Source organism: Capsella rubella, unplaced genomic scaffold, assembly GCF_000375325.1.
Source record: "Capsella rubella cultivar Monte Gargano unplaced genomic scaffold, Caprub1_0 scaffold_3, whole genome shotgun sequence".
NCBI classification, from domain to species: Eukaryota; Viridiplantae; Streptophyta; class Magnoliopsida; order Brassicales; family Brassicaceae; genus Capsella; species Capsella rubella.
This window is the reverse complement of record NW_006238921.1, coordinates 3,042,278-3,069,282: the sequence shown is the minus strand read 5'-3', so window position 1 is coordinate 3,069,282 and position 27,005 is coordinate 3,042,278. Positions and strand designations below refer to the sequence as shown.

At 39.3% G+C, this 27,005-nt stretch overlaps 9 protein-coding genes across 10 annotated transcripts; 3 read left to right on the top strand and 6 right to left on the bottom strand.

Moving 5' to 3' along the window:
• Positions 1–87: 87 nt before the first annotated feature.
• On the bottom strand, positions 88–2,023 carry LOC17890601 (tankyrase-1). The gene is made up of 6 exons (XM_006298504.2): positions 1,775–2,023; positions 1,040–1,131; positions 866–944; positions 669–763; positions 485–580; positions 88–403 (listed from the first exon to the last, which is right to left on the bottom strand). Exons 1-6 carry the CDS (start codon positions 1,950–1,952, stop codon positions 323–325), a joined length of 621 nt encoding a protein of 206 aa, XP_006298566.1. The 5' UTR covers positions 1,953–2,023; the 3' UTR covers positions 88–322.
• On the bottom strand, positions 1,056–6,073 carry LOC17891225 (serine/threonine protein phosphatase 2A 57 kDa regulatory subunit B' beta isoform). Of its 2 annotated transcripts, XM_023785381.1 has the most exons (3): positions 4,446–6,073; positions 3,079–3,427; positions 1,056–1,131 (listed from the first exon to the last, which is right to left on the bottom strand). In XM_023785381.1, exons 1-2 carry the CDS (start codon positions 5,601–5,603, stop codon positions 3,092–3,094), a joined length of 1,494 nt encoding a protein of 497 aa, XP_023641149.1. In that variant the 5' UTR covers positions 5,604–6,073; the 3' UTR covers positions 1,056–1,131; positions 3,079–3,091. The 2 variants fall into 2 exon arrangements, with proteins under 2 accessions (XP_023641149.1, XP_006297503.1); XM_006297441.2 differs by lacking the exon at positions 1,056–1,131 and having other exon boundaries at positions 2,775–3,427; positions 4,446–6,072.
• Positions 6,074–6,665: 592 nt separating this feature from the next.
• On the top strand, positions 6,666–7,972 carry LOC17890681. Its single transcript, XM_006299157.2, has 2 exons — positions 6,666–7,417; positions 7,538–7,972. The coding sequence occupies exons 1-2, from the start codon at positions 6,666–6,668 to the stop codon at positions 7,899–7,901; spliced, it is 1,116 nt and encodes a 371-aa protein (XP_006299219.1). The 3' UTR covers positions 7,902–7,972.
• A 2,280-nt stretch (positions 7,973–10,252) lies between these two features.
• LOC17893000 (auxin-induced protein X15) lies at positions 10,253–10,707 on the top strand. The gene has a single exon (XM_006299814.2). It carries the CDS (start codon positions 10,277–10,279, stop codon positions 10,616–10,618), a length of 342 nt encoding a protein of 113 aa, XP_006299876.1. The 5' UTR covers positions 10,253–10,276; the 3' UTR covers positions 10,619–10,707.
• A 260-nt stretch (positions 10,708–10,967) lies between these two features.
• On the bottom strand, positions 10,968–12,158 carry LOC17893320. The gene is made up of 3 exons (XM_006298806.2): positions 11,950–12,158; positions 11,356–11,434; positions 10,968–11,255 (listed from the first exon to the last, which is right to left on the bottom strand). The coding sequence occupies exons 1-3, from the start codon at positions 12,099–12,101 to the stop codon at positions 11,190–11,192; spliced, it is 297 nt and encodes a 98-aa protein (XP_006298868.1). The 5' UTR covers positions 12,102–12,158; the 3' UTR covers positions 10,968–11,189.
• Positions 12,159–12,343: 185 nt separating this feature from the next.
• Positions 12,344–14,976, top strand: LOC17891333. Its single transcript, XM_006299606.2, has one exon. It carries the CDS (start codon positions 12,463–12,465, stop codon positions 14,785–14,787), a length of 2,325 nt encoding a protein of 774 aa, XP_006299668.1. The 5' UTR covers positions 12,344–12,462; the 3' UTR covers positions 14,788–14,976.
• Positions 14,977–15,155: 179 nt separating this feature from the next.
• On the bottom strand, positions 15,156–18,772 carry LOC17892143 (cell division control protein 48 homolog A). The gene is made up of 8 exons (XM_006296944.2): positions 18,644–18,772; positions 18,331–18,493; positions 17,832–18,060; positions 16,940–17,706; positions 16,623–16,844; positions 16,462–16,533; positions 15,702–16,346; positions 15,156–15,620 (listed from the first exon to the last, which is right to left on the bottom strand). The coding sequence occupies exons 1-8, from the start codon at positions 18,670–18,672 to the stop codon at positions 15,318–15,320; spliced, it is 2,430 nt and encodes an 809-aa protein (XP_006297006.1). The 5' UTR covers positions 18,673–18,772; the 3' UTR covers positions 15,156–15,317.
• Positions 18,773–19,259: 487 nt separating this feature from the next.
• LOC17892576 (probable serine/threonine-protein kinase PBL19) lies at positions 19,260–21,858 on the bottom strand. The gene is made up of 5 exons (XM_006297670.2): positions 21,636–21,858; positions 20,791–21,203; positions 20,443–20,703; positions 20,236–20,358; positions 19,260–20,136 (listed from the first exon to the last, which is right to left on the bottom strand). The coding sequence occupies exons 2-5, from the start codon at positions 21,166–21,168 to the stop codon at positions 19,618–19,620; spliced, it is 1,281 nt and encodes a 426-aa protein (XP_006297732.1). The 5' UTR covers positions 21,169–21,203; positions 21,636–21,858; the 3' UTR covers positions 19,260–19,617.
• A 1,571-nt stretch (positions 21,859–23,429) lies between these two features.
• On the bottom strand, positions 23,430–26,152 carry LOC17893098 (adenosine kinase 1). Its single transcript, XM_006297996.2, has 12 exons — positions 25,981–26,152; positions 25,812–25,865; positions 25,535–25,581; positions 25,425–25,456; positions 25,232–25,333; positions 25,058–25,125; positions 24,879–24,955; positions 24,669–24,766; positions 24,504–24,574; positions 24,342–24,408; positions 24,076–24,259; positions 23,430–23,763 (listed from the first exon to the last, which is right to left on the bottom strand). The coding sequence occupies exons 1-12, from the start codon at positions 26,070–26,072 to the stop codon at positions 23,621–23,623; spliced, it is 1,035 nt and encodes a 344-aa protein (XP_006298058.1). The 5' UTR covers positions 26,073–26,152; the 3' UTR covers positions 23,430–23,620.
• Between the last annotated feature and the right edge of the window lie 853 nt (positions 26,153–27,005).

The window sequence follows — 27,005 nt, the reverse complement described above, 5'->3', positions numbered from 1 at the left end:
GTGTTTATTGGCTAAAGACTATTTGTCTCGCTGTACATACGATGCGACCCAGCAAAGAATCCAATTTCGAACTATGACAAAGTAAAGAGAGTTTGTTCCTCTAAGGCCTCTCTCTATACGCTTAACGAAAACACTCATAATTTCATGATTGAAACAGACACGACCTTCTTAATCCATAAGCATCAGTTTTGAAACCTTTGTATATAAAACCACCAAAAAAATAGGATTAAGAAAAGTTAACATTTATATAAGTCCTTCCCTAATACTCTTCATTGGCTCGCCAAAACTGGCCGATGGATTCTGCAGATTTCGCAGAGCATCACTAGGATACTGTTGAGTTGTTTATAGCTTCTTCTAGGATCCTCCTAGCATCAGTGTTTAAATCAGCTAATTCGCCTGCTGTCTGCATAATCACAACCTAGTTACTATCGCTAATCATGCATACTTCCAAAAGCAAAAGATGCAAGGTGTTTTCAAATGTTACCTTCCCATAGGAGTTTTCTGTCCTTGGTGAAGCACCAGAACCCAGCAAAAACCTAACCACATCAACATGCTCACCTCTTGCTGCATGATGCAGAGGCTGTGACCAAGAAACACTTTGTGATGAATCACAGAATCGAGAAAGAGAGATAGAGAGAATATGACACTTGAAGATGGAGAATACTTACAGTGTCACCTTCTATATCGGCTGTTTCTATCATTCTCTTCACAGATTCAGGACCACTAGCTCGGCTAAAAAGAAGCTGTACTATTTCCAAGTATCCTGTGGAGCTCAAGTTAAACAGAAAGAACAATAAGTCATAGAATGTGACCATGCAGCGAGGCAGAAATATCAAAAGAATGGTATGGCCATGACCAACTTTACCTCCAGCACAAGCATCATGTAGAGGAATTGCTTCATCTTCATCCTTGACTTCCATATTAGCCCCTCTTTCTAGGAGAAGCTGTGGTAATAATCATTTAAACTATTAGTGATTCTTACAAATACATTAGCTATCAGAGAAATGACAAAGCAAAGAACAGGACAAATAAAAACAACCTGAACACAAGGTAGGTGGCCATACAGACACGCCAAGTGAAGTGCTGAGTCATTATCCTCAAGAGGCTCATCGACTCTCCCATTCAAATTGTCTATCAAAATCAGAAAAAGGAATATTATTATCTTCTCAAAAACAGCAGAAAATGCAACACACTATTAGGACATAACCACACGATGCAAATCAGATAACATTACTGTTACCGGTAGATAAATGATATCGACTAATAGAATTTTCATCAGTTGAAAAGAGTGTGCAAATCTTCTGTCAGGTCCATCACAGCGTCAAGGAATACACATAGGCATAAACTACAGTTTTCTCTTATCCTTCCTAACTGAAACTAAGTAAAGAGAGCAAACAACAAACAAACCAGTGAGGTTGCTGGCTAAGATGGGAGTGAAATGGAAGATGAAGACCTTAAGGTAGATGGCTTTAAGAGGAAGAGAAGAAAGATGAGACAAAGATAAAACTAGAAGTATCTTCTGCAATGATAGTGGGAAAATTGTGTCGAGAAAACTATCGCTGGTTTTGAAGATGGAAAATCTAGTGGTTCCACAAAAAGCGTGAGGCTTTACGCCCTGACCAGCTAATCACGCAATACGCAATTGAAGATGAATTGAAAACTGTAAGTTTTTAACCCCCAAAAAAAAAGACACTAATCATAGGTTTCTCAGCAAACGATGACCACTACGAGTCTACAAATTAAAGGTATTGGTTAAAAGCAGCAAGGGAAGTACCGATGGCGGTGCGCAAGGCGGCAACGTCACCGGACTGAGCAGCGGCGGCCAAGTCACGGATGTGAGAGGGAAGCTCGGGATCGCTGTCGTAGTCACCACCGTTTTCCTCGAAGAGAGTGTTATCTCCGTCAACTTCGTCTTCTTCCATCGAGCCATTGCCTCCTCTTGGAACAGCCATTGTAGTAGTAGTCAACCTCTCTCTTTCGCCGCCGTGCAATAAGCCTACTACTCTCTATTAAAAAAAATTAGGTTTTCTCTTAGTATTTTTTTTTTTTAAAGAAGAATTGCATATAACTAATTTAACTATAATTATTACTTAAATTGCATGTAAAGTCATAGTTTATGAGTCACTTTTAAGTTTTTACGTTAGTAAGAAATTCTGGAGCGAAGATAAAAATATATTTTTAACTGTTTTTTGTTTTGTTTTGAAATTTATATATTGTTTGTTGTTGTCTTGACATTAGGTGCTTTGAATTAATCATATGAATAATGAAGACGATCTATATGATATCAAATTGATATTTTTTTCCAGTATTCAATCATATGGAGAGTTCAGAATTATAATTAGATATAGACATATAGTGTTTAGCTCAACTCAAAAGACCCAAAAAAAAAAAAACACTCACTGTTGTCTTTTTGGAAATGCAGGAATCAGAAAAACTGTTAAATTGTGAGTAGCTATGGTTGCAACTATTGTTAACGATTTCAGGATCATTGTCATTACACTGAGTGACACTACTCATGCAAACCTTTTATGCGGATAATAAATCATGTGGATAGTAAAACCTGTTACATTGTCCTGGATCAGCTGAAGAGTTAAAAGGATAATTAAACACTGTTAGCTATAAAATAAAATTAAACTTTTGAATAACACAAGTACAGAGAAAATCCTCTAAGAAACTTTGTTTGAAAATCCAATTTATTTTCTTCGTTATAAGAGTAAGACAAAGGGACAAAACAAGAAAGCTAAATTGGATTTGAGATGGCTAGTACTTAGTAATAAGTAGTAACACAAGCTACAAACATCCAGTAGTATTATATAATTCAAATTTTACAAATTTAAAGTGCCTTCCACGGATACAAAAAAATTAGACAGAAGATCACAAACACATTCTTACTACTAACATATTCAGTAATAATAGCTCACTTCTCTCTACTTCTTCTCTGAGCTATCAAATTTTAACCGATGATTCTCAAAACAAAATCAAATCGAAGAAGATCGATAAAGAAAAATTAATAGTGAACGATTTGATTAAATGAGAACCAAACCCAAAAAAAAAAGAAAAGTGAAAGAATAATAATACCCTTTTGATCGATCTAGGAAGTGATCATATGATCTTCTTCTCCTCCTCCGTCTCGCTCCACCGCAACTTCTGCTAATCTCTTCCATGTATATTGTCGTTGTTCTTCCACTTCTTTAGATTTTGCTTGTTTCTCTTCATACTGTCTCTGGCATTCTTCAAAGAGTTCAGGATCCATTTCCATGAACATTTTCTTGATATTTGTGGTTAGGCCATGAACTGCTTGGTTCCAATGAGACTGGATGTTCTTCTCCAGTGCAGGATATATGATTGGAAGGATCACGCTTCGGTTCTGCGCGATTAGACCCACGATGTGCTCATTGTTCCACAAGAACAGCGCCCGTTCTGCAACCTGTATCAAATTTTTGAGACATGTATGTAAATATTTACGCAAACCCCACAAAAAATTACAGAAAATTTCTGAGCAATGGCAAAAATACATAATAGGAAACTTCTGTAGTTGCTAGCAATCAGTGAGAATTAATCATAGACTTGTGATTAGAACCAAGGATATCAAATATGCTCCAGTCTAAACACACAAATGGATATCACATAGAGAAAGATGTTCGTGTCTCCTTTTTCCCACTATACTCCAAGTAAAAGCACTGTGCAGTAGAATTCCATGACTCGTGAATAAAGCAAAAGCAACAGTGTCAATGCATTTAGTTTGAAATACTGTATCATGGAAAATAAAGATGATTGAAGAAACCAAAGATTTAATCAGAGTAGTAGCTATCAACAGCTTGAGATAACCCATCAACATAATGAGAGTAGTGCCAACAACATCAAGATAATAATGTAGTGAAATGAAAATGAACAGTGTGGCAAAAATGAAGAAAGCGGCAAAGCAAGGAGAAAATAAAAACAGCATGCATCATAAACTTAATGAAGCACTAAAGTTTATTCGAGTAAAAGCATTGTGCAACGAATTCCAAGACTCGTGAATAGAGCAAAATCAACAGCGTCAATACATTCAGAGAGTTAATTCGTTCCATGAATTTTGAAATGACTAATGATGTAAGATCCATGGATTTAATCAGACCAGTAGCTATCAGCAGCATGAGATAATCATTCTAATAATTTTTTCAAATGATTAGACAACATCATTCTAATAATTTTTTGAAAAGAAATTCAGCAGTATGGCAGAAATGGAGAAAGAAGCAAGCAACAAGTAAAAAACAATTTGCACCATAAACTTGATGATACAAGACACTAGCACGCAGCAAAAAATATACAATGCATCAATATGCTTAATATATTGTGACTTATTGCACAGATAATAGTAAATAATTAAATCTCCATAGTTGAGGTGATATGCATAGATGAGCCTTCCCCTACGAGATTAAAAAGAAAAACCAACTCATACTAACCTGAAAGTGAGAGCTCGTGAGGCAGCGACCAATCTGTTGGAATAACGGAACCATGCAACGCTGGAACTCGACAGGCTGTGTTGCCTCAAGAACTTCTTCAAGTTCTCCAAGGAAGAGATTCTCCTTCGCGCAGTTTGTCACGGGCCAATACTTTAACAATCCCCTGATTACTGTATCCGCCAGTTTATAATCTTTTTCCACAAACTGAACGATGCAATAAGATAACTGCTGATGATATACAACAATTGGTTTTGGCTTATGCAATGGTATCAGCACCCTGATTAAGAACAGCTTGTGCTCCTCCTTCATAGGCAACGCAAACCCGTTTATGATACTACCTAAAATCTCCAAGAGTTCCCCAATCCCACTGTGTCTCTCTGTCTCATAAATAAACCTAAAGAATATGTTGTTGATTGCTTTCCTAATAAAAGGCCTGTGAACCATAAACTTCCCATATATCCTATGAAGAATGGTTTTCAAATACTCCCTCTCTCTCGGGTCCTCAGAATCGAACAAGTCAAGCAACTTCAACACAAAAGAATGGTCGATATACCGTTTAGCGACCTTTGTATCCGTGTCAGTAGAAACGACATATCTCAGTAGCAATTCGTACACTAGCTGCAAATGAGGCCAAGAAGGTTCCAAATAAGGTTCCTCTTCCTCAGGATCTGCAGGTTCTTGGCCAGTATTCTCATGTGAAGCTGGAGGGAGACACCGGAAAATATTAACAGAAATCATCTTAATCATTTCTTCCTGACACGACTCTGAGATCTTACTAGATCCAGACTGTATAAAATCAACCAACTCCAACAACGTTTGCCTCTTAATCTCCTTCTCTCTGGCGTTCTTAATCGTGTCAGTGAAATCGAACAGGAAACAGCAATTCTGAAGTTTCCTCAAGAACAAGGATTGCCTCTCCGAAACAGGCACATCTCTGAACAAGGGGAGTGGCTCCACGGAGCCCATAGGCGGAGGTGGTGAAGTAGCCGCCCCAGGCGACGGAGACGAATTAACCAATGCACCACGAGACGCGTGACTAACAACCACATTGGACCCAGGACCTGGCCTACCCGGAGGACCAATACCATAACTAGAAGGTTCATTAGCTTCGGATTTAGAGGGCTTTCGATGCCCACCTTTCATGATTTTCTTAAACATGGCTGACGCAGCTAAGAGCAGAGAAACTCAAAAGAAGCACACTGTTCTTTTCTGCCCACAAACTAGAAACCCTAAGTTTCTAAGACGAGGAGATTTCACTAAGCTAAAGAGCTCAGAAGTGAACGAAGGACGAATTAAAACCCTGAGTATTCAGATTCGAATCAAGCAAGGCTCATCAGAGGTAGACTCCACTCTATGCCTCTCCTGGATCAAGCAAGGCTCATCAGTTTCGTAATCCCGCCGATAAATGAAGTTGTGGCCTTAGAAATGATACCGGAGTGTTATCGGAGATCTGAGGAGGGGTTGGTGAAAATCAGACCATTGGGACTGATAGAAGAGATCTTCTCGGGAGTATACGATTGTTGATCGGACGGCTAAGATTTCCCGGCGATCAATCAATTCAGGAAAAGAAACGAGAAAGAGAGAGATAGCCTGGAAACAAAGGGACTAAAAATCAAAAATAGATACAGAGCAAAATATTACAATTTGAGTGCCCCTATTTTTCGTATGTTTTATTTATTTAACATTTAGCCATTTATTTTGTTTACGATAGATTATCTCTCTTTTATTCCACTACCAACAACAACAAACAAACAAACAAAAAAAAGTGAAAGTATTTTGGATGATTTAATTATTATTTTTGGCTTCACAATTTTAAATTTAGATTGGAGACGACCAAGAAAAAAAAGTAACATTAGATGGTGGTTCGCGACATAATTAGTTTGAATTTTTACACTCTTTTTATTGTTGTTTGGATTGCTTTCCTAGATTTTACAATTTAGACCGATTTCCGAAGGACTTCTTCTGCCAAATTTACAAGTTGTGGGGATCATTTTGGAAACATGGGGGTACTTTACTTGTGATCTTTCGTCGCAGTTTGTTGTATTCCCGCCGCAGTAAGTAAAAAGAAACTTTACATTTTCTTGAATCTCCCTCCAAATAAATTAAAAATGGAATTAGTTAAGAAGATATATTGTGTACATTAGAAGTATCTGTTGTTTATTGCATCTTTGGAATTGATCTCTCTCTCTCTCGACAAGTAATCTAGGGCTTCTAAGAAGAATGTCTCAGCTTTTCGGCCGGATCTCCAAGCTTTCATCATCTCCCCTAAAGCGTAGGCTCTGTTTCAGCCGGTCGGATTTCTCGACGACTCCGACTCCTTACCTGTTCCTCGGGAGAGATGTGGTCGGAAAATCTTCTTGCGGCGGAAGCGTTGTCAACTATAACTTGTATGATCCGAGGAAAGAAGAGCAAATGCAGTTCGAGAATCAGGTTCTGTCCAAGGATCTCCGTAAGTCCTCGGCTATAGGATCGTCGAGAGGATGGCTAGCTATGCTGAACAAACACGATTCTACAGTGCGTCTCACCAACATCTTTAACAACAACCCTTCCAAGACCATCACTCTACCTCCTTTAATCAAAGACGAAGCCGAAAGCCTTTTCAATGTCTCTGTATCATCCTCTTCCCACGACGATTTCGTAGTCGCCGCGAGGTTTGACGGGTCTAGGCTCAGTCTGTGTCGACTCGGTGACTCGGAGTGGACTCGCATCGACGTGCCTTGCCCTGCCTTCCGTTTATCTCCCGTCATGTACTCAGACAGACACCGGAAGTTCTTCGTGAACAGTGTCAGCTCTGACTACACTGGCCCGACCGACTTCACCTCTAAATCCGGTCTAGTCTCCCCGGTCAGTGGCTACGTGAGGTTCCCCTTGTCTAACTCTCCCATATCGGAGAACGCTTTGGATATCCAACGTCTCAATGTCCACCAGCTACTAGTCCAGTCTCCTTCCAGCGAGTCCTTCATCGTTCTTTGGTAAATTATTCTTCTATATGTTTTGTTGTTCATCTCTGTTTTCCTTATAATATACTTCTTTTATGCATTGTTTGATGAATCTCTATATGCTTGCATGCGTACGTGTTTTGTGTGTCACAGGGGTCTGGATCGCTTTACGGGGAAAGGAGAAGCTGTGGAATGGAAAGACGAAATATACAACCAGAACCAGGACGACCTTGTTGTTATGACTCGCAAGATCAGGGTCTATAGGCAAGACGCCGAGAAAGGGATTGGTCCATACACTGAGGACATCGGTGATCTCTGCATTTTTGTGGGCGAGAACGAACCATTTTGTCTCTCCGCTAGCGACTATCCCGGCCTCAAACCTAACTCTGTCTACTTTGCTGGTCGCCGCTCCGGTTTTGGCGTCTGCGATCTCGCTTCTCGCACCATCCGCTACCTCTCCGACTCGCCTCTCCGTCATCGCCTCTTATGGCTTCCTCCAACAACACCCCATTACTAGTATAATTTGGGATTGTCCTGTACCTCGCATTTTGATCATGTCCCGTCCTCGTATCAGTTGGATTTAGATTATGTCTTGTCCTGTCTATTATCCTCTCACGTTTTAGATAATGTCCCCAAGTACTACCATCTTGCATTTAGAGAGTAGAGACTATGTCCTTCTTATGCTTCTTGGTTCTTGGTAGTTACAAATGTCCCCTCCCGCCATTATCTCACTTTTCATTTTAAAAATAGATCCAACCAAACCCAAACAATAAAAATATTTGCACAAAACTGGATTTTACAGGACAATAAGAGCATAAAACTCGAAAAACAATAATATTTCAGATGAATTAAGATATCGTATAAGAAAGGGAGCAGATTTCGTTGGAATTCGTTAGAGCAAAGGTGTCAACTTATTTAATCACCCTTTCTCTGATAGCCAGCCTCTCGAAGCTACAGATCAACGAGCATTTCGCATATACAAATAGGATCAACAACAAAGCTTTGTATCAGCAATAACTGGAAGTACAAACATAAGTCTCTTATTTGCTTTTAATCTTTTGTGAACTAGTTACCATAAATAATTCTTACTTTGTCCCTTGTTTCTTCTTTTGCTTGTCTGATGTATATAGTCCTTCGAAACTTGATACGGAGAAGCCGGCCCAAAGGCCAAGCCCATGAATCATATGCTTGCGGCCCTTCCTTTTATATAACATTTTCGGCCCTATTTTTGAAAAAATCTCTTTAGTGTAGTGGTATAAACCTTTCTTCGAGGGTTAGAGGTCACCAGTTCGAGGTCACCAGTTCGACGCTTATATGCAACCCATTATTTTTAATTTGCTTGTAGCCTTCCCTAGCATAGAGACGGCCCGAACACTAGTTGTACAGTTCAGAAAATGTTCCTAGCAGGGGTGTATCGCTCTTCCATTTATTTTCGTCGAGTTACCGATACAGTTACTTTCGGGTTTTAAGCTCAAACCAAGCCGAGCCAAACCATAATTAATTTCGGTAGAATTTTGAAATCTTAAATAACCGAACTAATGGGCTCCGTTCGGTTCAACCAAAGTCGCAGGCCACTCTATTGAGTTGTTGCAATAAGTTTGTTTGTAATGAAACGCCTCAAACTAGACTAAGTCTCCACAGTCTAAAATGTCCATACTGTCATCGCACTCACATGAGACAGACAACAACGCTTGATAAACGAAAAGAAGATGAATCCACTTGATTTGGAACAATCCTTACGTTACGTCTACAAAGAGTTCTCCGAGCAAGGGTTGACACTTAAACAGAGTTCTTCTCTGAAATAAATAACGTCGATGAATCTTTTTACTATAGGCTTTTATTTTGATAGAAGATACAATGATCCGGTGCCAATATTGAGAATATCAAGTCCGGTCAAAGTGAGTTGACTCTAAGGATTGGATCATAATCATCATGAGAGATTCAAATGTCTTTCCGTTCACCGACTCTTATGACTTTTCCTACCATACAAACTCAAGGCGTTTATTTTCAAGATATTACCAATGTCTTTATCGATCTAAGCAACGAATATTTTACCATTGGCCAATATTACCAATGTCGTGTGTAAAATAATTTCTTATTTTATACTCTTTTAATTCAATGGTTAATACAACATAAGGGAGGAATCATGAACAAAAGTTTGGTACTTTTTTGGTAGGGCATGCAAATAAAAATATGAAGGGAGGAATCAAGAACGGGGAGACTGAACTCTGAAGTCTTACGGAACGGTGTTAAGAGATTTTGAACAAACATTTAATGATTCCGTACAGACCAGACCACGAGGTAGTTGACATGTACTGTATGCGATAATAATCTACTCTAGATAATGACAATTTCTTCACTTCTTTTATGTGTCGGTACGTCTCAAATATCTATGTATACAACTATAGCTAACTACAAGTATTTATCGTTGACCACTGTAATATTTATACAAGAAACCGAACATGTACATGTATGTGATTCTTCAAGATGTCTCAAGTTTAGTGAAAAACCTAAAATCAAAGTCCTTTTTGGTTTTAGTAACTTTATTTGTGCAATACACAAGTCTACCATTTGATGAATTAGTATATTTCGTCTTAGCAAAGAAAACAGAGCAATCAATTATCTTAATTAAAAAGGAAAGAGGTGTGAAGTTACACTTTTTGGGCTGCAGAAGCGTGTTCTATAAGAGGCCCCACGATTCTGAGGGAGAGCAAAGATAGAGAACAGCTGAAACACACAAATGAGGAACTGCATTAAATGTTGTGATCAAGAAATCTCTCGGAAACATCCTAACCATGAGTGTCGACATCAGCGTCAAGTATATAAACTCCAGACTCTCTATAACCAAACACAATGCAGTAACTCCAACCAGGGCTTGTTGACGTTTTGAGAATGTGCAAAAACTTCAAGATTTTCGTGAGAAAGCTACAAACTTGCTGCTTGTTCACTAGATTCTCCAAAAGGGTCGGGCATTGTGGTGAGTTCGAGGAAGAGGGTAATGCCGCATGGATGATCCCAAGCGATGTGAAGGAAGGACATGTAGCGGTGATTGCTGTTGAAGGAGAGAGAGCTAAGAGGTTTATTTTGGAGCTTGAAGAGTTGAACAAACCTGAGTTTCTGAGGCTGCTCGAGCAGGCGAGGGAGGAGTTCGGGTTCCAACTCAGAGGTCCTCTGACCATTCCCTGCCAGCCGGAAGAAGTACAGAAGATTCTACAGGGATGCAGAGAGTCTTGATTTTAGATTGTAGAAAAACATTGTTAGTTGAAAATTCTTTTCTTACTCAGTTTTTTTTTTACCTCTTTAACACTTATTTGGATGAGGGGTTTTCGTAAGCAGCTTGATATTACACACCTTTATTCCAGCTTCATTGGAGCCATTTTCTCCATAGATTAAGCAATTTTTCTATTGCAGGCAGACATTTGGGTACAAAACTAAACCAGCATTAACCATGACCGATTTATACATTAGTCAGTGTTTCAGTTATTAGCAAGCATTGTAGACCACACACAGCACTGGTTCCCAAGTACAAGAACACAAAAACTGTAAGGTGGTAATGGTGATCATATCAGATAGATTCTGGTCCTGAGTTTAAAAGAGTGAGTTTCAAATTTTCGATAATGGCATAAGAGATTTGACCAGAGGAGTTTAAACAGAAAAGAGTTGAGTGAGTGGTCATTACAAAAAGAACTCAAAAGCGCACTAGAAAGAACAGAACAAAGAAGAGATAGAGCCAAGATTCCACAGAAGTTCTACAAGTATTTGGCATCTCTTCTGATTCACAAGCCGGGGAGCAACACAGAGACTTCTATGGGAAGTAGACAGGCCAGTTGTAATAATACGAGTCCCTGACTTCTTTCGGTATCTTATTCCACTGAGTAACAAAAGAGAAGAACCAAATAAACTTGTGAGCAATGTTACCATTGGTTATATTATGGAAAAAAAAGATCCAGTTCTTAGGCTAAAGTATGAACCTTGAATTCGTAAGGCTGATTCTTTGCCCTTGCTTTTTTCCAGTGGTACTGCTCAAACAGCATCCACTTGTCATGATAACTGCCATATTAGAGAATACGAGAGAATCGTTACAAACATGCTTATTAAAAATCTACAAGACCTTAAAACACAGTTGATCAAACATTACTAACTCTCGTGAATCCAAACATAGCATCAAACAAGTACAGAAATGAACAAGGGGAGGCTATGAAGTATGAAGTTACAGTCTTCAACTCTCCATAGGACCAAACACTCCCTCAACTATAAGATGATATGGAACCAACCTGAGGTTTTTACTTTTTAGCTATGCCTATGATAACAAGTTCATCCAGTTCGCCAAAAAGACATCAAAGTAATGTATCTAATGTAGCGGAAACTAATCAAACATTAAAGAATCAAAGGCTATACCGAAACTAATTCTCGCTAAAGCAAAGCCATAAAAGAACCAAACACATGAAATAGGAACTAATTCCGAACCTAGACACCACTCACATTGAAAGAGAAACCAAACACGGAACACTAAAAGCCCTCAAAATTCGAATTCGATGATGAAAGAGAGAGAGCGAGAAATATACTTGAACTGGTTGGAGAGCTGCCACATGTAAGGATTAACCCAGGTGAGGACGGAGAAAGCAGCAGAACCAATCCATATATTCACAAACCGATCCGCATCAGCATGTGGCACTCCTGGATCACCCCTGTACGCGTTCCCAAAGTACTTCTCCATTCTCTCTCTGCTCAGTCGCTCTCTGTGTTTTTATGACTTTATCTTCTCCGGCGATTTATCTTTCTACTAAACTTCTGTTTGATAACAGCAATTGAAATATCCTGGAATGTATTTGTAAATAGAAGAAAACCTAGGGGTCAATTTAGAAATACTTCTTCTTCGATTTAGGGCCACATCTTTCCTCGAATATCCAACAATTAGATCCTCGAAGAGAGGAACCAAACGACACGAAACCCATCGTTTTAACTACGTGGCCCATTTCATTTTGGGGAAGAACATTAATAAAGAAGATCTGATTCCTCTTATGATTTCATCGTCGTCTTCCCCAAATTAGGGTTTTCTGGGATTAGGTTATTAAATTATGCGAGGCGGTGGTAGGAGAAGATCGAACGGTGGTGGTGGTGGTTCTGGAAAAAGCAAATCTAAATCTCCGGGACAGAGCACGAGAACCAATTTTAATTCCCCGGCGGGGTCTTCCTCAGGCGGTCGTCGCCGACGTCAGAATAATACTACTCTGTTTGTAGAAGGAGGCATTCTCTCCGATTACCGAAGAGATGCTGATTTTTCGACGCCATCTCGAGGAGGAAGCTCGTCGAGAAAGGGGTCGAATCTTAGAAGCACAGATCGTGTGAATGCTTCTGCTTCCACCAGTGGTCCAAGGAAATGCAGTGGTAATGCTTTTGTGTATCAGTATCCTCCTGTCGAATTTGAGGAAGGGTTGGACCGAAGATCAGGCGTAGAAGTTGATCAGATGGATGATTCAAATCCTATAGTGTTGGGGAAGTCAGAGGGGACTCAGATTGTTGCATTTCTGGATCAGACGCCTTCTTCTTCGAAAGGGACTAAGGTAAATTATGATTACCTATACGAACCGAGTTTTGTTTTAGGTGATGAGTCTCATAGAGGGTTGGGATTTTGTGATGATTCTGATGCTGGACCAAGTGGTAGCCTTTCTATTCCAAAGGCATCGGAAGATCAAGGTGGTTCATTTTCCCATGAGGAGGAGGTTGATACTGGTGCAAATGAAGATGAAGTGATGCCTGACGTTGTGAAAACACCTAAAAGGAATTTGGGTTTCATTTCTATTGGAGGGATGAAATTATACACTGAAGATATATCTGGTGAAGAGAGTGATGGAGAAGAAGGGTCCAATGATGATGATGATTCTGGAGATGAAGGCAGCACTGGCTCTTCTGAATCATCTCAGAGTGACAGCTCGGAAGACATGTTTGGAAGTAATTCCGAGATTGATGATGCTGTTGCAAAGGATTACTTGGAAGGTATTGGTGGCAGTGAGATTATGTTGGATGCTCATTGGTTGGCTGAACAATCATTGGATAAATTGGATTTGTCAAGTTCTGATAGTTCTTCAAGTGATTCTTCTGATCGAAAGACAAGAAAGTTGACGGGTATTGGTCTGCAAAAAGCTTCGATGGAATATGGTAAGAAGACGACGACAAGAAGCCGTTTCTCGGGGCAGGGTAAGTCTACTCATCCATTTACAATGGATGATCTTATGTTTGTGAAAGATCCAAGAAGTCTTTCGGGGAAGAAGAATAAGAAGAAAGAGGTGGCTAAGTTTCCCCAGTCTTGGCCTTCAGGGACACAAAAGAGCAAGAAGTCCCGTAATTTTCCTGGTGAGAAGAAGAAACACCGCAAAGAATACATTGCTGTGAAGCGCCGTGAGAGAATGTTGCAGCGTGGTGTTGACCTTACTGATATTAACTCTCAATTAGAGAGTTTTGTTCTGGAAAATGTGGACATGCACTGTTTCCAGTGTATGCATAATCGAGATTGCTCTCAGGTAAGACGATTAGCAGATGTATACCGCTTATCAAGTAGTTGCAGTGGTTCTGGAAAGAAAAGCTTCGTGACAGTGACTCGAACATATCAGACATGTATGCCATCTGCCAGCGATAAACTTCGCATCGCGAAGCTAATAGGAGCAGGATATGAGGATGATGATTTTGCTGTCGGTGGAGGGGTAAAAGGGAAATCTGGAAGTTTAGATAGGAAGAAAGCAAAAGACTCAGCCAAAAAGCGAACTACTAGAGAGGAACGGGAGAGAAACCAAAGCAACGGGAAGAAGAGTTCATATGCTGATCAACCTGTATCATTTGTGTCAAGTGGCGTAATCGATTCTGAGATAGCTGTTGCAAATACCTCTGGTGCAAAAGATGCAAAACAGGTAGCTGAAACTACTCCGGGAACCTCTAATGGAGCAGACATTGGAGCATTCGAGGTACACACCAGAGGCTTTGGATCCAAAATGATGGCGAAAATGGGATTCATAGATGGAGGTGGTCTAGGAAAGGATGGTAAGGGGATTTCACAGCCAATAGAAGCTGTTCAACGTCCAAAATCTCTTGGCTTAGGTTTGGATTTCTCTATTGACACTGAAGACACGAGTCCGTCAAGTAATAACAACGCAAAACGGAACAGATCTTCTTCCTCTGGCAAACATGCAAAACACATTTCCCATGACAATGGTGCCTCTAGTTCCGGAAGAATTAGAGACAAAAGATTAGGAGCCTTTGAGCAGCACACAACTGGTTTTGGGTCGAGGATGATGGCGAGAATGGGTTTTGTCGAAGGCTCGGGTTTGGGAAGAGAGTCACAAGGCATAGTCAATCCGCTGGTCGCCGTCAGACGTCCCAGAGTACGTGGAATAGGCGCTGAAGGCTAATGATTTGAAGTATTTAACGTTCAAAGCTGGAACAAGAACCCGAATAGATTCATATCGTTTTAAGCATGTTCTTCTTCAATCTTCAACATGTAGCCTACTATGTTCAATTATGTTTAAGACTTTGGGAGCAGCATTTGTTGTTATCTTGACATCAGTGTTGTTGATTAATAAAGCATCCTTTACCCTCTATTATCTCTGTAATATTGCAGAAAACAAAACAATGTTATAGGGTTATAACGTATGAGGATGAATTTGCAGATATTTTGGGAATATGCCACATGAACTTATCAATGCAGTGACACAGAAAGTGTATTTTTTCTTTTACTTCGTTTGTAATTCTTGTGTTTTCCATTGGTGATGAATAAAAAAGGAGTGAAACGAACTTAACATTGATTTAAAACCCAAACACGAGAGATTCGGATAACTTAAAAACACGAGGAAAGAATCAGTATCACTTTCCCAGTAATTCAAAAGTAGAGAATTCGAGTTTTAAAACGTTCATAAAAAAGGATAATCCCATGACGTTATCACTAATTGTAGAGATCATCATCATCCGCAGCAGCCGCTGCAGAAGTGGCAAACGGATCAGCGACTCCAGTGGTAGCACCTGAACCAGCAGAATTCTCAAACCTGAATTCAGAACCAAACCCTCTAGACTGCTGCAGCGTCTGAGCAAAGGCTTGGTACTTCCTGATGTCTGCATCACTCACACTTCTTCGCGCATACTTCATCGACTCCTCAAAGTGTGCAGCTTTGATCTCTGATACTTCATCCACACCATCTTCCTCCATAGCCTCTGGGTTCTCGCTCCTCCTCTTCTCCTTTTCAATGTCCTGAAACAAAAACCAAGAGACATCAGATATTAGACTGTTGCAAATTTGATTAGAGAGATTAGAAATTTAGGGATGACTTACTTTCTCAATGTTTTCTCTGATGGCGTACTTGCAAGCTCTCTGGCAAATCTCAGTGATATCAGCACCACTGAATCCCTGTGTGTATTTAGCAAGGGCACCGATGTCTACATCTTTAGCAATAGGAGACTTCCTCAAGCAGGCCTTGAAGATGTTGAGACGGGAATCCTCATCTGGTAGTGGAATGTAAATGAGCTGGTCGAGCCTTCCAGGACGAAGAAGAGCTGAATCGATGATGTCCGGTCTGTTGGTTGCGCCGATGATGAAGACGGTTTTCTTGGCGTTCATTCCATCCATCTCAGTCAAAAGCTGGTTCAAGACTCTATCTGCAGCACCGCCTCCATCACCTCCGCCTCCGCTTCCTCTTTGAGTCGCAATGGAGTCGAGCTCATCAAAGAAGAGAACACATGGAGCAGACTGACGGGCCTTGTCAAAGATTTCCCGGACATTTGCTTCACTTTCTCCAAACCACATCGTCAGAAGCTCAGGACCTTTGACACTAATGAAGTTAGCTTGGCACTCGTTGGCAATAGCTTTGGCCAAAAGGGTTTTCCCACATCCAGGAGGACCGTAGAAAAGGACTCCCTTTGATGGAGACATCCCGAATTTCTCAAATTTCTCTGGGTGCTCAACTGGGTATTGAACAGTCTGCATTTGAACAATCACACAACTTAGCTTACAATTAACAGACAGATCCAAGCAAGAAAGAAACTAACAAGCTTAGCTTTAACTAATGGACATATTCAAGTAAAAAAAGAATTACCTCCTGGAGCTCTCTCTTAACATTCTCAAGACCTCCAATATCATTCCATGAGACATTGGGAACCTCCACAACCTGATAGGCCAAAAGGAAAATTTGGAATGAGAATTAAGCAAAAGTTTCGGCTTCCATCTTGTTCTAAGCAGAGTATTGTCAATACTTACGGTTTCACGAAGGGCAGATGGGTTGCTGTTCCCGAGAGCAGTGTGGAAGTGTTCATTGGTCACTGCCATGGAATTGAGGATTTCAGCATCAATAGAGTCATCTTCCAAATCAATCACATCCATCTTCTCTCTGATGCATTGCAAGGCAGCCTCTGTGCACAGAGCTGCAAGATCAGCACCGACATAACCATGCGTGTCCTTTGAGATCCTTTCAAGATCCACCTGTAATAAAATAACCACATATAAAATTTTAGAATTCGATAAACATTATACTCAACAAACACAGGCAAGGGATATATATATAATTAGAAAATTACATCTTCAGCAAGCTTCATGTTCTTTGTATGAATCCTCAGCACTTCAAGACGACCAATTTCGTCAGGAACCCCAATATCGATCTCCCTATCAAATCTTCCAAACCTTCTTAGAGCTGGGTCAATACTGTTGGGACGATTGGTTGCTCCCATGACAATAACATGAGCACGCGATTTGAGTCCATCCATGAGCGTAAGGAGCTGAGACACAATCCTCCTCTCGACCTCTCCATTTGTCTTCTCTCTCTTTGGTGCAATAGAGTCAATCTCATCAATGAATATGATCGAAGGCGCATTTTTCTCTGCCTCCTCAAATGCTTTCCTGAGGTTGCTCTCACTCTCACCAGCCAGTTTGGACATGATCTCCGGTCCATTGATACAGAAGAAAAAGGCACCTGTTTCATTAGCCACGGCACGAGCTATCAAAGTCTTTCCAGACCCAGGTGGTCCATAAAGCAGAATTCCCTTTGGTGGCTTAACACCAATTGACTTGAATAGTTGTGGATGCCTTAATGGAAGTTCAACAAGTTCCCTGATCTGAGCCATCTGCTTCCTGACTCCACCAACATCATCATAACCTACATCATCTAGCCTCTCTTCATCCTCTCTCTTCACAGGCTCGCCCTCACAGAAAATCTCTGTGTCTGGAGCAACCACGCAGTATTCAGCAGGATCGGTCTCTATAACTTTGAACTCCACACTCCTCATTCCACCTCTGACTAGGAAGAGATCACCCTTCCTCACTGGGCGGTATGCCTCCAGGAAATAAGCTGTAAAAAAAGCAAATTCATATAAAAATCACTCTGATAATATCAAACAAACAAGAACCTCCAAGGGAAAAAATGAAAACTTGTATAGTTACATTAGGATCTATGTAACACACAAGCCTACTTACGTTTCAGGTAAGCATCAAAGAGGTTTCCAGTAACCCCTTCAACGGTATCATCAACTGGCAGGATGTGCACACGTTTTCCATACTTGACATCTGGGCATTGGTGAACAGAAATAACATCTCCCAGTCTAACCCTCAAGTTAGATCTAACTACTTTGTTCATTCGGATCTTTGGTTCCTCACATGATTCATCAGCAAGAGCAATGCACACAGTGTCCTTTCTTTTCTTACCCTGAAAGCCAAAAGCCAAACCAAATAAGAACAAACAGAGACCACACAAACAAACATCACTCATAGAGACAGGACCAATTCAAACACACAAAAGCAAGTCCCTTTATATTGTATAATACCCAAGATCATAAACCCTAGTTTAAGCAGAAACACAGAAGAATACATCAATCGATGGGAGGAAAAAACCCCTAGTTTATGTCCCTTGCATAGAGATGGAAACCGACCACTCAATCAATAGAGAATCCAAACGGACAAAAAAGAAAAACCAAACCTTGATGAGAATGGTATCACCACGGAAGAGCTGTAGCTTCTCCATGGTCGCAGGGTGAAGAGATACGACGGAGTTATCATCGTTTATAGCCTCATCGACGACAAGACGGTTCGGAGACTTCTTCCTCTCCAGAATAGCAGTACTGAAATCTTTCTTCGATTTCCTATAACACAATCAAAGATTCCAACTTTTAAAACACAAGATCAACCAAAAACCCTAATACCCAAAATAAAATTAAAAAAACCCAGACTTAAAGAAAAGAGATCCGAAATTTCCCGATCGGAAAACCAAAACAAGAGATCTGAGTACTTACGAGTCTGAAGATTCAGCTGGGGTAGACATGATTAACGAACGAGTCCCCTTAGAATCGAAGAAAGTTGAGAGCTTTTTTTCTTCTTCTTTTGTGTGTGTGTTTTTCTCTGAGAGAGATCGATATGTGATAATGGGATCTGAAAGAGCAGAGATTTTCGCAAATTATATCTCTATGTTTCTTGTTGGAAAAGAGAGCTTTCCTTTTTTTTTTTTTCCTTTTTTTCTAGATAATTCTAAACGACCCCTAATGTTTTCACTTTTCTCACATTTGTACCCTATTTCTGCTATGTAACTAAATTACTCCTAATCTATTAAATTGTTTTCCTCTTTTCCCAAAAGGAAAAAAATCTATGCTAAAAAAGTCAAACTCTTTGTGCTTAAGTATTCTGTTAAGAAGCTTCATTTCACTTTTTCATAACAATATATGAACAAATATCAAATACCTAACAAAAAATATTAATAATATTTTCCTACCTATTGATAATAAAAAATATTCTTTGAAATCGGTTAAATATTATTTTTTCCAACTACTTCTCCCAAATTTGAGTAGTCTCTCTACTATTTTCACCTCACAGAAGTCATTGTTTATGGGTCAGTTATGGTTTTATCCCAACAAGAAAAAAGAAAGAGGATTTACTTACGGTAATTAATAGGTACTTTTAGAACTAACATACACACACACACACAAATACACGTAAGCACGAGTATTTTTTTTGTGCTGCAGACTTTATCAGCTTTGGAACAAAACTCTGATAAGCCATTTTTGCTTATATACACATCTTCTTAACTCAGCTGTGGTTACAATCACACAAACATCATTTGGAACATTTCATAATCTTCAAATGTAAATTATATATGTATGTATATAAATATAAGCTCGATCTTGATCTCGCCAAAATCTTCACGCTTTCCAATCTCCCTGAAACGTTTCTTTGAGTCTTCTGTTTTCGTAAGATGTGGTTGAATTTTAAACAATCAACAAGCTCGTATTGTCTTTGGGTTCCATAACTTTCCAAACCAACCTCCTTCACCGCCACCACCATTGTTCTTTGTCTCTAAACCCCTCTTGTTCTTTCCTCCAGCGTCACTTGAGGCGTTTTTACTCTTCAACGGAACTAGTTGTGGGCTGCCGTTCCCTGAAGATGCTTCCACAATCTTGGTCACCATCTCTAACACCTCACTCATCTTGGGACGTGTCTTTGGATTCCTAACCAAACATCTGTTGGCCACAACTGCTAGCTTTTGAACTGATTTGATCGGATACTTCCCTTCCAGCCTCGGGTCTAATATGAGTTTGAACTTCCTTGTGTCAGATAGATACGGTCTCACCCATTCTAGAAGCTTCTGCTCTCCCTTTGGTTTGTTTCTGTCTACTGGTCGCCTTCCTGTGATAAGCTCATAGAGGAACACTCCATAACCCCACACATCGCTTTTTGATGTGAGACGGCCTGTTTGAATGTATTCAGGTGCCGCATAACCCATTGTACCTACAACCTAATAAAACCGGAGAAACCCATTGTAACACGTTAATAGAGTGCTAGATGTCTTTTTCTCAAATCCTGCAACCGAAAATAAGTAAGATGCAGAACTTACATCAGTAGATACATGGGTTAGTCCTTCAGATGGACCTAAACGCGCCAAACCGAAATCTGAGAGCTTTGCTTTCCAGTCCTCATCCAAAAGAATGTTCGAGGACTTGAAATCGCGGAATATTATCTGAAAACAAAAAAAAAAAAAATAGATCAAAGTCAGTAAAGAAGGAGAAATGAGATCAATAACATAGCAGAGTCATGACATTACCTGAAACTCCATTTCTTCGTGTAGGTATGCTAAGCCGCGAGCTGCATCTTGGGCGATTCTCAATCTGAGGTCCCAAGTAAGAACTGTGAGTGACCGAGGGGACAGGTGGAATTCAACACTTCGGTTAGGCATGTATTCATAAACCAAAAGCCGTTGGATCCCACGTTCATCATCTTCAGCACAATAGCCAAGCAATTTCACCAAGTTTGTATGCTCAACTATACCGAGAAAGTTCACTTCTGTAACCCATTCCTTATGCCCCTGGAGAATCCAAGACATGAGACAACAGAGTTAGTCTCGTGGATAACTGACAAAATCTAGAGAATAAGCCAGGAAAGAAAGACTAACCTGCAACCCTCTTTTACCGAGCTGCTTCACGGCGACTTCAATTTTAATTGAGGGGTCTTCTAAACTCCTCACTGTTCCCCTGAAGACACAACCAAAACCGCCTTCTCCAATCATAACAGATCGGCTAAAGTTCTTTGTTGCAGACTTGAGATCAGTAATGCTGAACTCTCTGAGATTACTTGCTCTAGTAGACATTGTAGGGTATGAGTTCTTCCTCCCCATGGATGATTCTGTGCTCGTCCCAGAGACATCCCGAGAGTTAAACTCAGACCCGCTTCGGTTGATTTCGCGGTCAGAGAAGTTGGAGGTCAATGAAACAGAGTTAGGGGTCTTCTGTTCACCCTTCTTGTCCCCACCAGAGAACAAGAAACACTTCATCGTCGAGAAGAGATTAAAGCAGCTTGGTTTCTCCACTGCAGGGCACAAATAAACACTGATCACGCAACCATAACATCAAAACCGTATGAAATTCATTGGAACATATTGTCGAACAACTAAGCTGCAAAGTTAAAGCATTTCCATAACCAAGTACAACGAAACATAACAGAGTCATTGTTCTTAAACGTCAGTGTTTCCCTTGGTTTCAACTTACTCGGATTTCAAACTTTGGATTCAAAAGATCAAATTTTACTCACAGGACACAGCAGATCCAAATTCTTTCCAAAGTTTTCAAAGTAAAACGAACCCTAATTTCTAGAAGGTAAGAGAAAGGATCTCGAAAGCTAGAAGCAATCGAGCTTCACAAGTAAGATTCCTCCTATACTCTCAAAACCCAACAGCAACAAACATAAAGAACAATGACTTATTGAACTCAACATAAAAAGCAGAAGATGACTACAACTCACCTTTGAATTTTAGTTTGTATACAGGAAAAAAAAATCAAAACTTTATCAGAAGAAGATGAAATTCAATCGCCAGAAGAGAAGGATGATTATATGATTACGTGGTTTAGAAAATCTACAGAGTGATTAGAGAAAAGATAGGTAGAAGGTGTTTTTTAATGAAATGGAATTTTAAGAGAAGCAAAAAAACTTGGAAGAGGAGAAGGAGGAGGACGAAGAAGATGAAGAAGTCGTCACACGGCAAAAGCTTAAAGAAAAAAACAAAACCAAGTCTTTTACAGATAGCTAAAGTCAGCTAAAGGAACTCGGAGGAAGTGAGAATTTAAATTGGACAAAAATAAAAAAATATATATATATATTGGTTTTGTGCTCTTTTATTTTTTTAGATGTTTCCAAAAAAAATATTTTCTTATTGTATAGAAAAAACGTTTTCTTTCTATCTCTTTTAAATTTTTATTTTGTTGACTTGTTCAACGGTAAAGGTGCTTCACAAAGTGGTTAAAATAGATGAGTGTATTTGTATCTGATCACTTTTGAAATTATGGTTTTGTTTAGTAAACAACTAATTGGTACTTTATCTTATTTTTCCAACATCATCTTTTTATAGTTTACGGAATTTTACTATGACTCATCAGATGTATGAACAATATACTTATAATCTTACATTAAAATTTGTGTTAACAAGCATTATCCTCTATTAATCTGTATTTATTTATGGATTTGTAAGTTAATCATGTATGAGATTTTGCAATGGGGGAAGTGAAAGGGATACTTAACTTTGGATCACCACCTACCTAGGAGGAGATTTCCCAAATCTTCCTGGAACCTAGATTACCTGAATTTAACGACAATGTTTTAGCATTTTCACACAAATAATGAATTAAACAAATCCTCGTTTTTGGTTCCCGCGATTGATCGATCTCTATATCGATCGCTTTCTTTAATATTGGTTTTGGTAAATTGTACCACTACTTTGTTGAGCTACAGTACCTTAAATCTTGGTAACTTAAACCACTTTGTCGTGTTGCTTACGCTGCTGTGGATCAATATAAGTTCGGTTTGATCCCGGTTTGGTACTTTTCACTCAAGTCTCGAAACTTCACTTACCAAGAGATGTTACAGCTACACTGTCCCTATTGAGAACCTTAAATTGGCAAGGGAAAGGGTCTCACGAGTCGGATCCATAGGAAACAAAATAGAGACTTGTTGTGAAATTTTCGAGTTTGATTTGTATAATACGGAAAAGATAAGATACTAGTACAAGAGACAAGTAAAAGTCAAAGTTGGTGGATGATCCTTATAATAAGGTCAAAAGTCAATAGATTCTAACGAGTCGTATTGGTCCTACCGCTACATATCCCAAACTTGTCATATCCTTCTGATTCGATAGATATTGTTCTTTTATGTACCGACGACACACAGCACAAGATTCTACAAACTTTGTTTGTTTGGCATATATAGCAATTACGACCATTGTAGTTTCGTTGAACCCCAACTATTTTGAATTCGAACCCGTTTCTTTAGAACAAGTTATGAAACGGCAATGTCCATTATAGGGAAACTGTGATCATTCAACTACCAACTACTTGACTCGGTTTGGCTAAGCCAACCAAGAGGAGGATCTTAACATTAGTTTAAATGAGCCACCTCCCTAATTGAGCAATACCAACTCAAATTCAAGTGACATTCTATCTATCTGTTCACTAAAGGAATAAGTTCTAACAAACTATAGAGGAATAATTGCATCCATGATGATGTACAAGCCATGAACATTTTGGTATATCATACCAAGGCCTGTTATAGTAAAAATATTTATTAAATCATAGAGTACTGATATAAAAGGGTAACTGATAAAATCAAGCCAAAACACACACACTCAATAGCTCAAAGCCTCAGAAAGGTGATCCAAGCAAAACAACAATAGTGTTTATTCGGGTCGTATATAAATCACCAAAATCTCATTCCGATATAAAAACTAAAAGGATGTTTTAGTTGAAATCTGGTTTCTCAGGGTAGGTGCAACCAGACCTCTGGATCACTACGTTTGAGGCGTAGCATCCCGCCCTCACGCACTCTTCAATCCCCTTTCCATGCACCAGCTGTGAAAGAAACCCTCCCACAAACGCATCACCTGTGATTACAGAAAAAGGCGGTTCAACCACTGGAATTAGTTTACTTGAAACTGAGACCAAATGTACGATGATCTTCTTATTACAATCTACTAACAAAGCAAACGGTTTGGTAATCCTGGATGTGGATAAGGTTCAGGGGTGTTTACGCTAACTAGATGAGTGGTTAATATCATCAAACATCAATAAGCTTTTGAATTCAGGGGATAAACTCTTAGCTATAAGTCTAACTGTATCTAGCCTAGAACGGAATGTAGCAGATTAGAGCTGTTGAATCTTAGTTAGAGAGCAGTTAGCGAGGGCTTATCAAATACCTGCACCGTTGGTGTCAACAAGCTTCTCCTTGGGGAGAGGGATGACTGGGTACTTCTTCACCTTTCCATCCTCGGCAACAACCACGGGATCTGCCCCTTGTGTAATCACAGTAGTCCTCTTGTATGTTCCGGTGGCTTTGGGCAACTGGGACATCTTGATGGCTATTTGCTCAACATCATCAGTCTGTATGTTTAAAATAAAAACCCAAACAGATTAATAAATTATCTTTATAAAAAAAAAAACAGGGTGAAAATTCGACAGTTACCTCCCAGCCGTGAACCCTGGAGAAGGTTCTTGCCTCAGTCTCATTGCCAAAAATATAGTCCATGTACCTGGTCCAAGCAAGATATTGCTTGTCAGTATATCGCGATTAGTTTAGGCAATTATAAGATAAAATAAATGGATTAAGAGATCAGGATATGCTTACGGCAGGCACTTCTCCTGAACATCTTTGAAGAATTCACAGATGAATGGAGCAGAAAGGTTCATTGTGAACACCTGCCAAATATGAGCATGTCAGGATTGATCAGACACACTGGTAGGGGAGAGAGATCACTGTGCCTGATTCTCATAAAGGATCACGTCTTCTTACCTTGTTGTTTGCCGCGGCATGTTCACGTACCAACTGAATGGATTCTGGTGAAACCGTGAGGAAGAATCCAGCAATGTAGTAGAACTTGGCCTTCTCAACTGCCAAAAAAGAATCAGTTCACAGACTCTCAGATGAATCCAACATATGGAAACTATCAAAACTCAGAAGGCAAACTCTGATAAGAAAAAGATTAGAAGATGAGTGTTTTACCCAAAGCCCAGTTCTCAGGCTTCTTCAGGTGTTCAACCTTGTAGCAGTTTGCAGCAGAAAGATTTGCAATGAGCGACCTACAAAAAAAAAAGGGAAACACACCTTAATACAACTCAGAAGAAGGACATCTTATGAAGATGATAATCAAAAGCAGACATGAAGATTGACTGTAAACTGACCTTTCTCCACCAAGAACACAGACACCGCAAGTTCCGGTAGGTGTTGACTCATCCTCGCAATAGTGGACCTGGTATATAGAAGAACAACAGCAGATCAACAGTCTATTCCCTGATGATATGGACTTACAAAGCAGAACCAAACACCAATAACTAAGAAACCTAAAGCAGACTCACATTGACACCAGCTGCTGTAGCATCCTTCTTCATAGCCTCTCCGTATTTGTCCTTTCCAATGGATCCCATGTAGCTGGTTGCCCCAGGAATTTGAAGCATCCACTGTAGTAGTCAAATAAATCGTTCTGTTAAGCAACAAAGGCACTAACATTTAAAAATAACTATGAGAATAAAGCGTTGACAACCCCTTTACCTGGGCCACTTTGATTGAGTTCTGGGTAGCACCTGAAAACAAAACGAAATCAACAAATCTTGCTACTAATGCACATTAACAACAAATTTTGCTCTTAAAATATGAATTACCTCCAGCAATGTATTCCACAGTGAACTTCTGGCTCATCTCATCGTACCTAAACAATACCAATTATCATGTGAATCAACACAAGAGTATCTGAAAAATAGTCTCAGTCATATTCAAAAATCGCATCACTCAAGGCCAATGACAAATCACCAAGACTTGTGACAGCATTATGAGCTATTTTCACTGTGTCACATCAAATCCAAATTCTATTTCTATATCAGAGTACATATGAGTGCGGTATCAAATCCAAAATAGGATTGAGAAAAGGGAATGACTTACATGGGCAAATGTTTGTCCTCTGCGAGAATCGCATTGTTCAATTGGATGTCGTATCTGTGACCATTCCAAAAGAAGAAAGAAAAACATTAAAAAAAACAGAGAAGCCAGAAGAGTATCTTACAACAAACCGATTCAGAACGGAAAGAAAACAAACGGGATCTGAGCTTACTTGTTGAGAAACTCTTGGTCGACGACGGCAGAGACGTCGAGGAGTGGGTTACCCATTCCCAAGAGAATTCCATCGAAATCAGAGGAAGCCATGGATGAGATGCTCTAGAGGAAGAGAGATTCAGATCTGGTAAATGGAGCTAAGTGTTTTGGTGGTGAGTGGAGAGTGTTGTTGTGTCTGTTTTTATAATAGATGAGAGAAACCAAAGTAGGTATACCAAAGATAGATATTCTCTCCTTCCTACAATTATTTTTTTTGTTATTTTTTAATTTTATGCTTAATGTAGTATAGTTTTATTTTTTTTTAGCTTTTCTTAAAATTCTCTAAATTAAACAAAACTAGATTCGGACCCGCACGTACGTGCGGGATTGATTTCAAATCCAAAATTTGGTATTAAATTTTGACATATATTACGTACATGATTATGTTTGTAAACGTAACTTTTAGGAATGTTATTAACATTTATAATCAAACCCGTACCAATTCAATATTTTTTTTATTATATTAAACAAAAAAGCGATACGGTTTGGTTTAATTAAAGACAGTTGTACATTAAAACAAATATTAAAAGAAATGTGGCTTGTCAATTTCTGGACCAAAACCTTCTCCCGTGCATCCTAAATATGTCATATTTTCCATCTCATAACCATTTTAATTATTTACCCATTTGAGAGTGTATATTTTAGTCAAACATATAAGAAAATAGGTCAATAATTTAGACTTACACATAAATATAAGGTTTTGTTTTTAGATATATATTCTCTATATCATTTATAACATAAACTAATATTAGTTTGCTTTCATAAAGTTTGTGAATATCGGATCGACATGATAGCAGACCCAAATTGAGTGTTAACCGTGAGCTATCAAACATAATAAAAACAGTAATAAAAAAAAAACATCTGATCCCGGATGGACTAAATATACTTGTCAAAAGGATCAAACACGTCTGCTATGCATGTTACACACTAAAAATATTTTTAACCCAATACAAATTAAAATATTTTGACCCGCAAAAAATACAT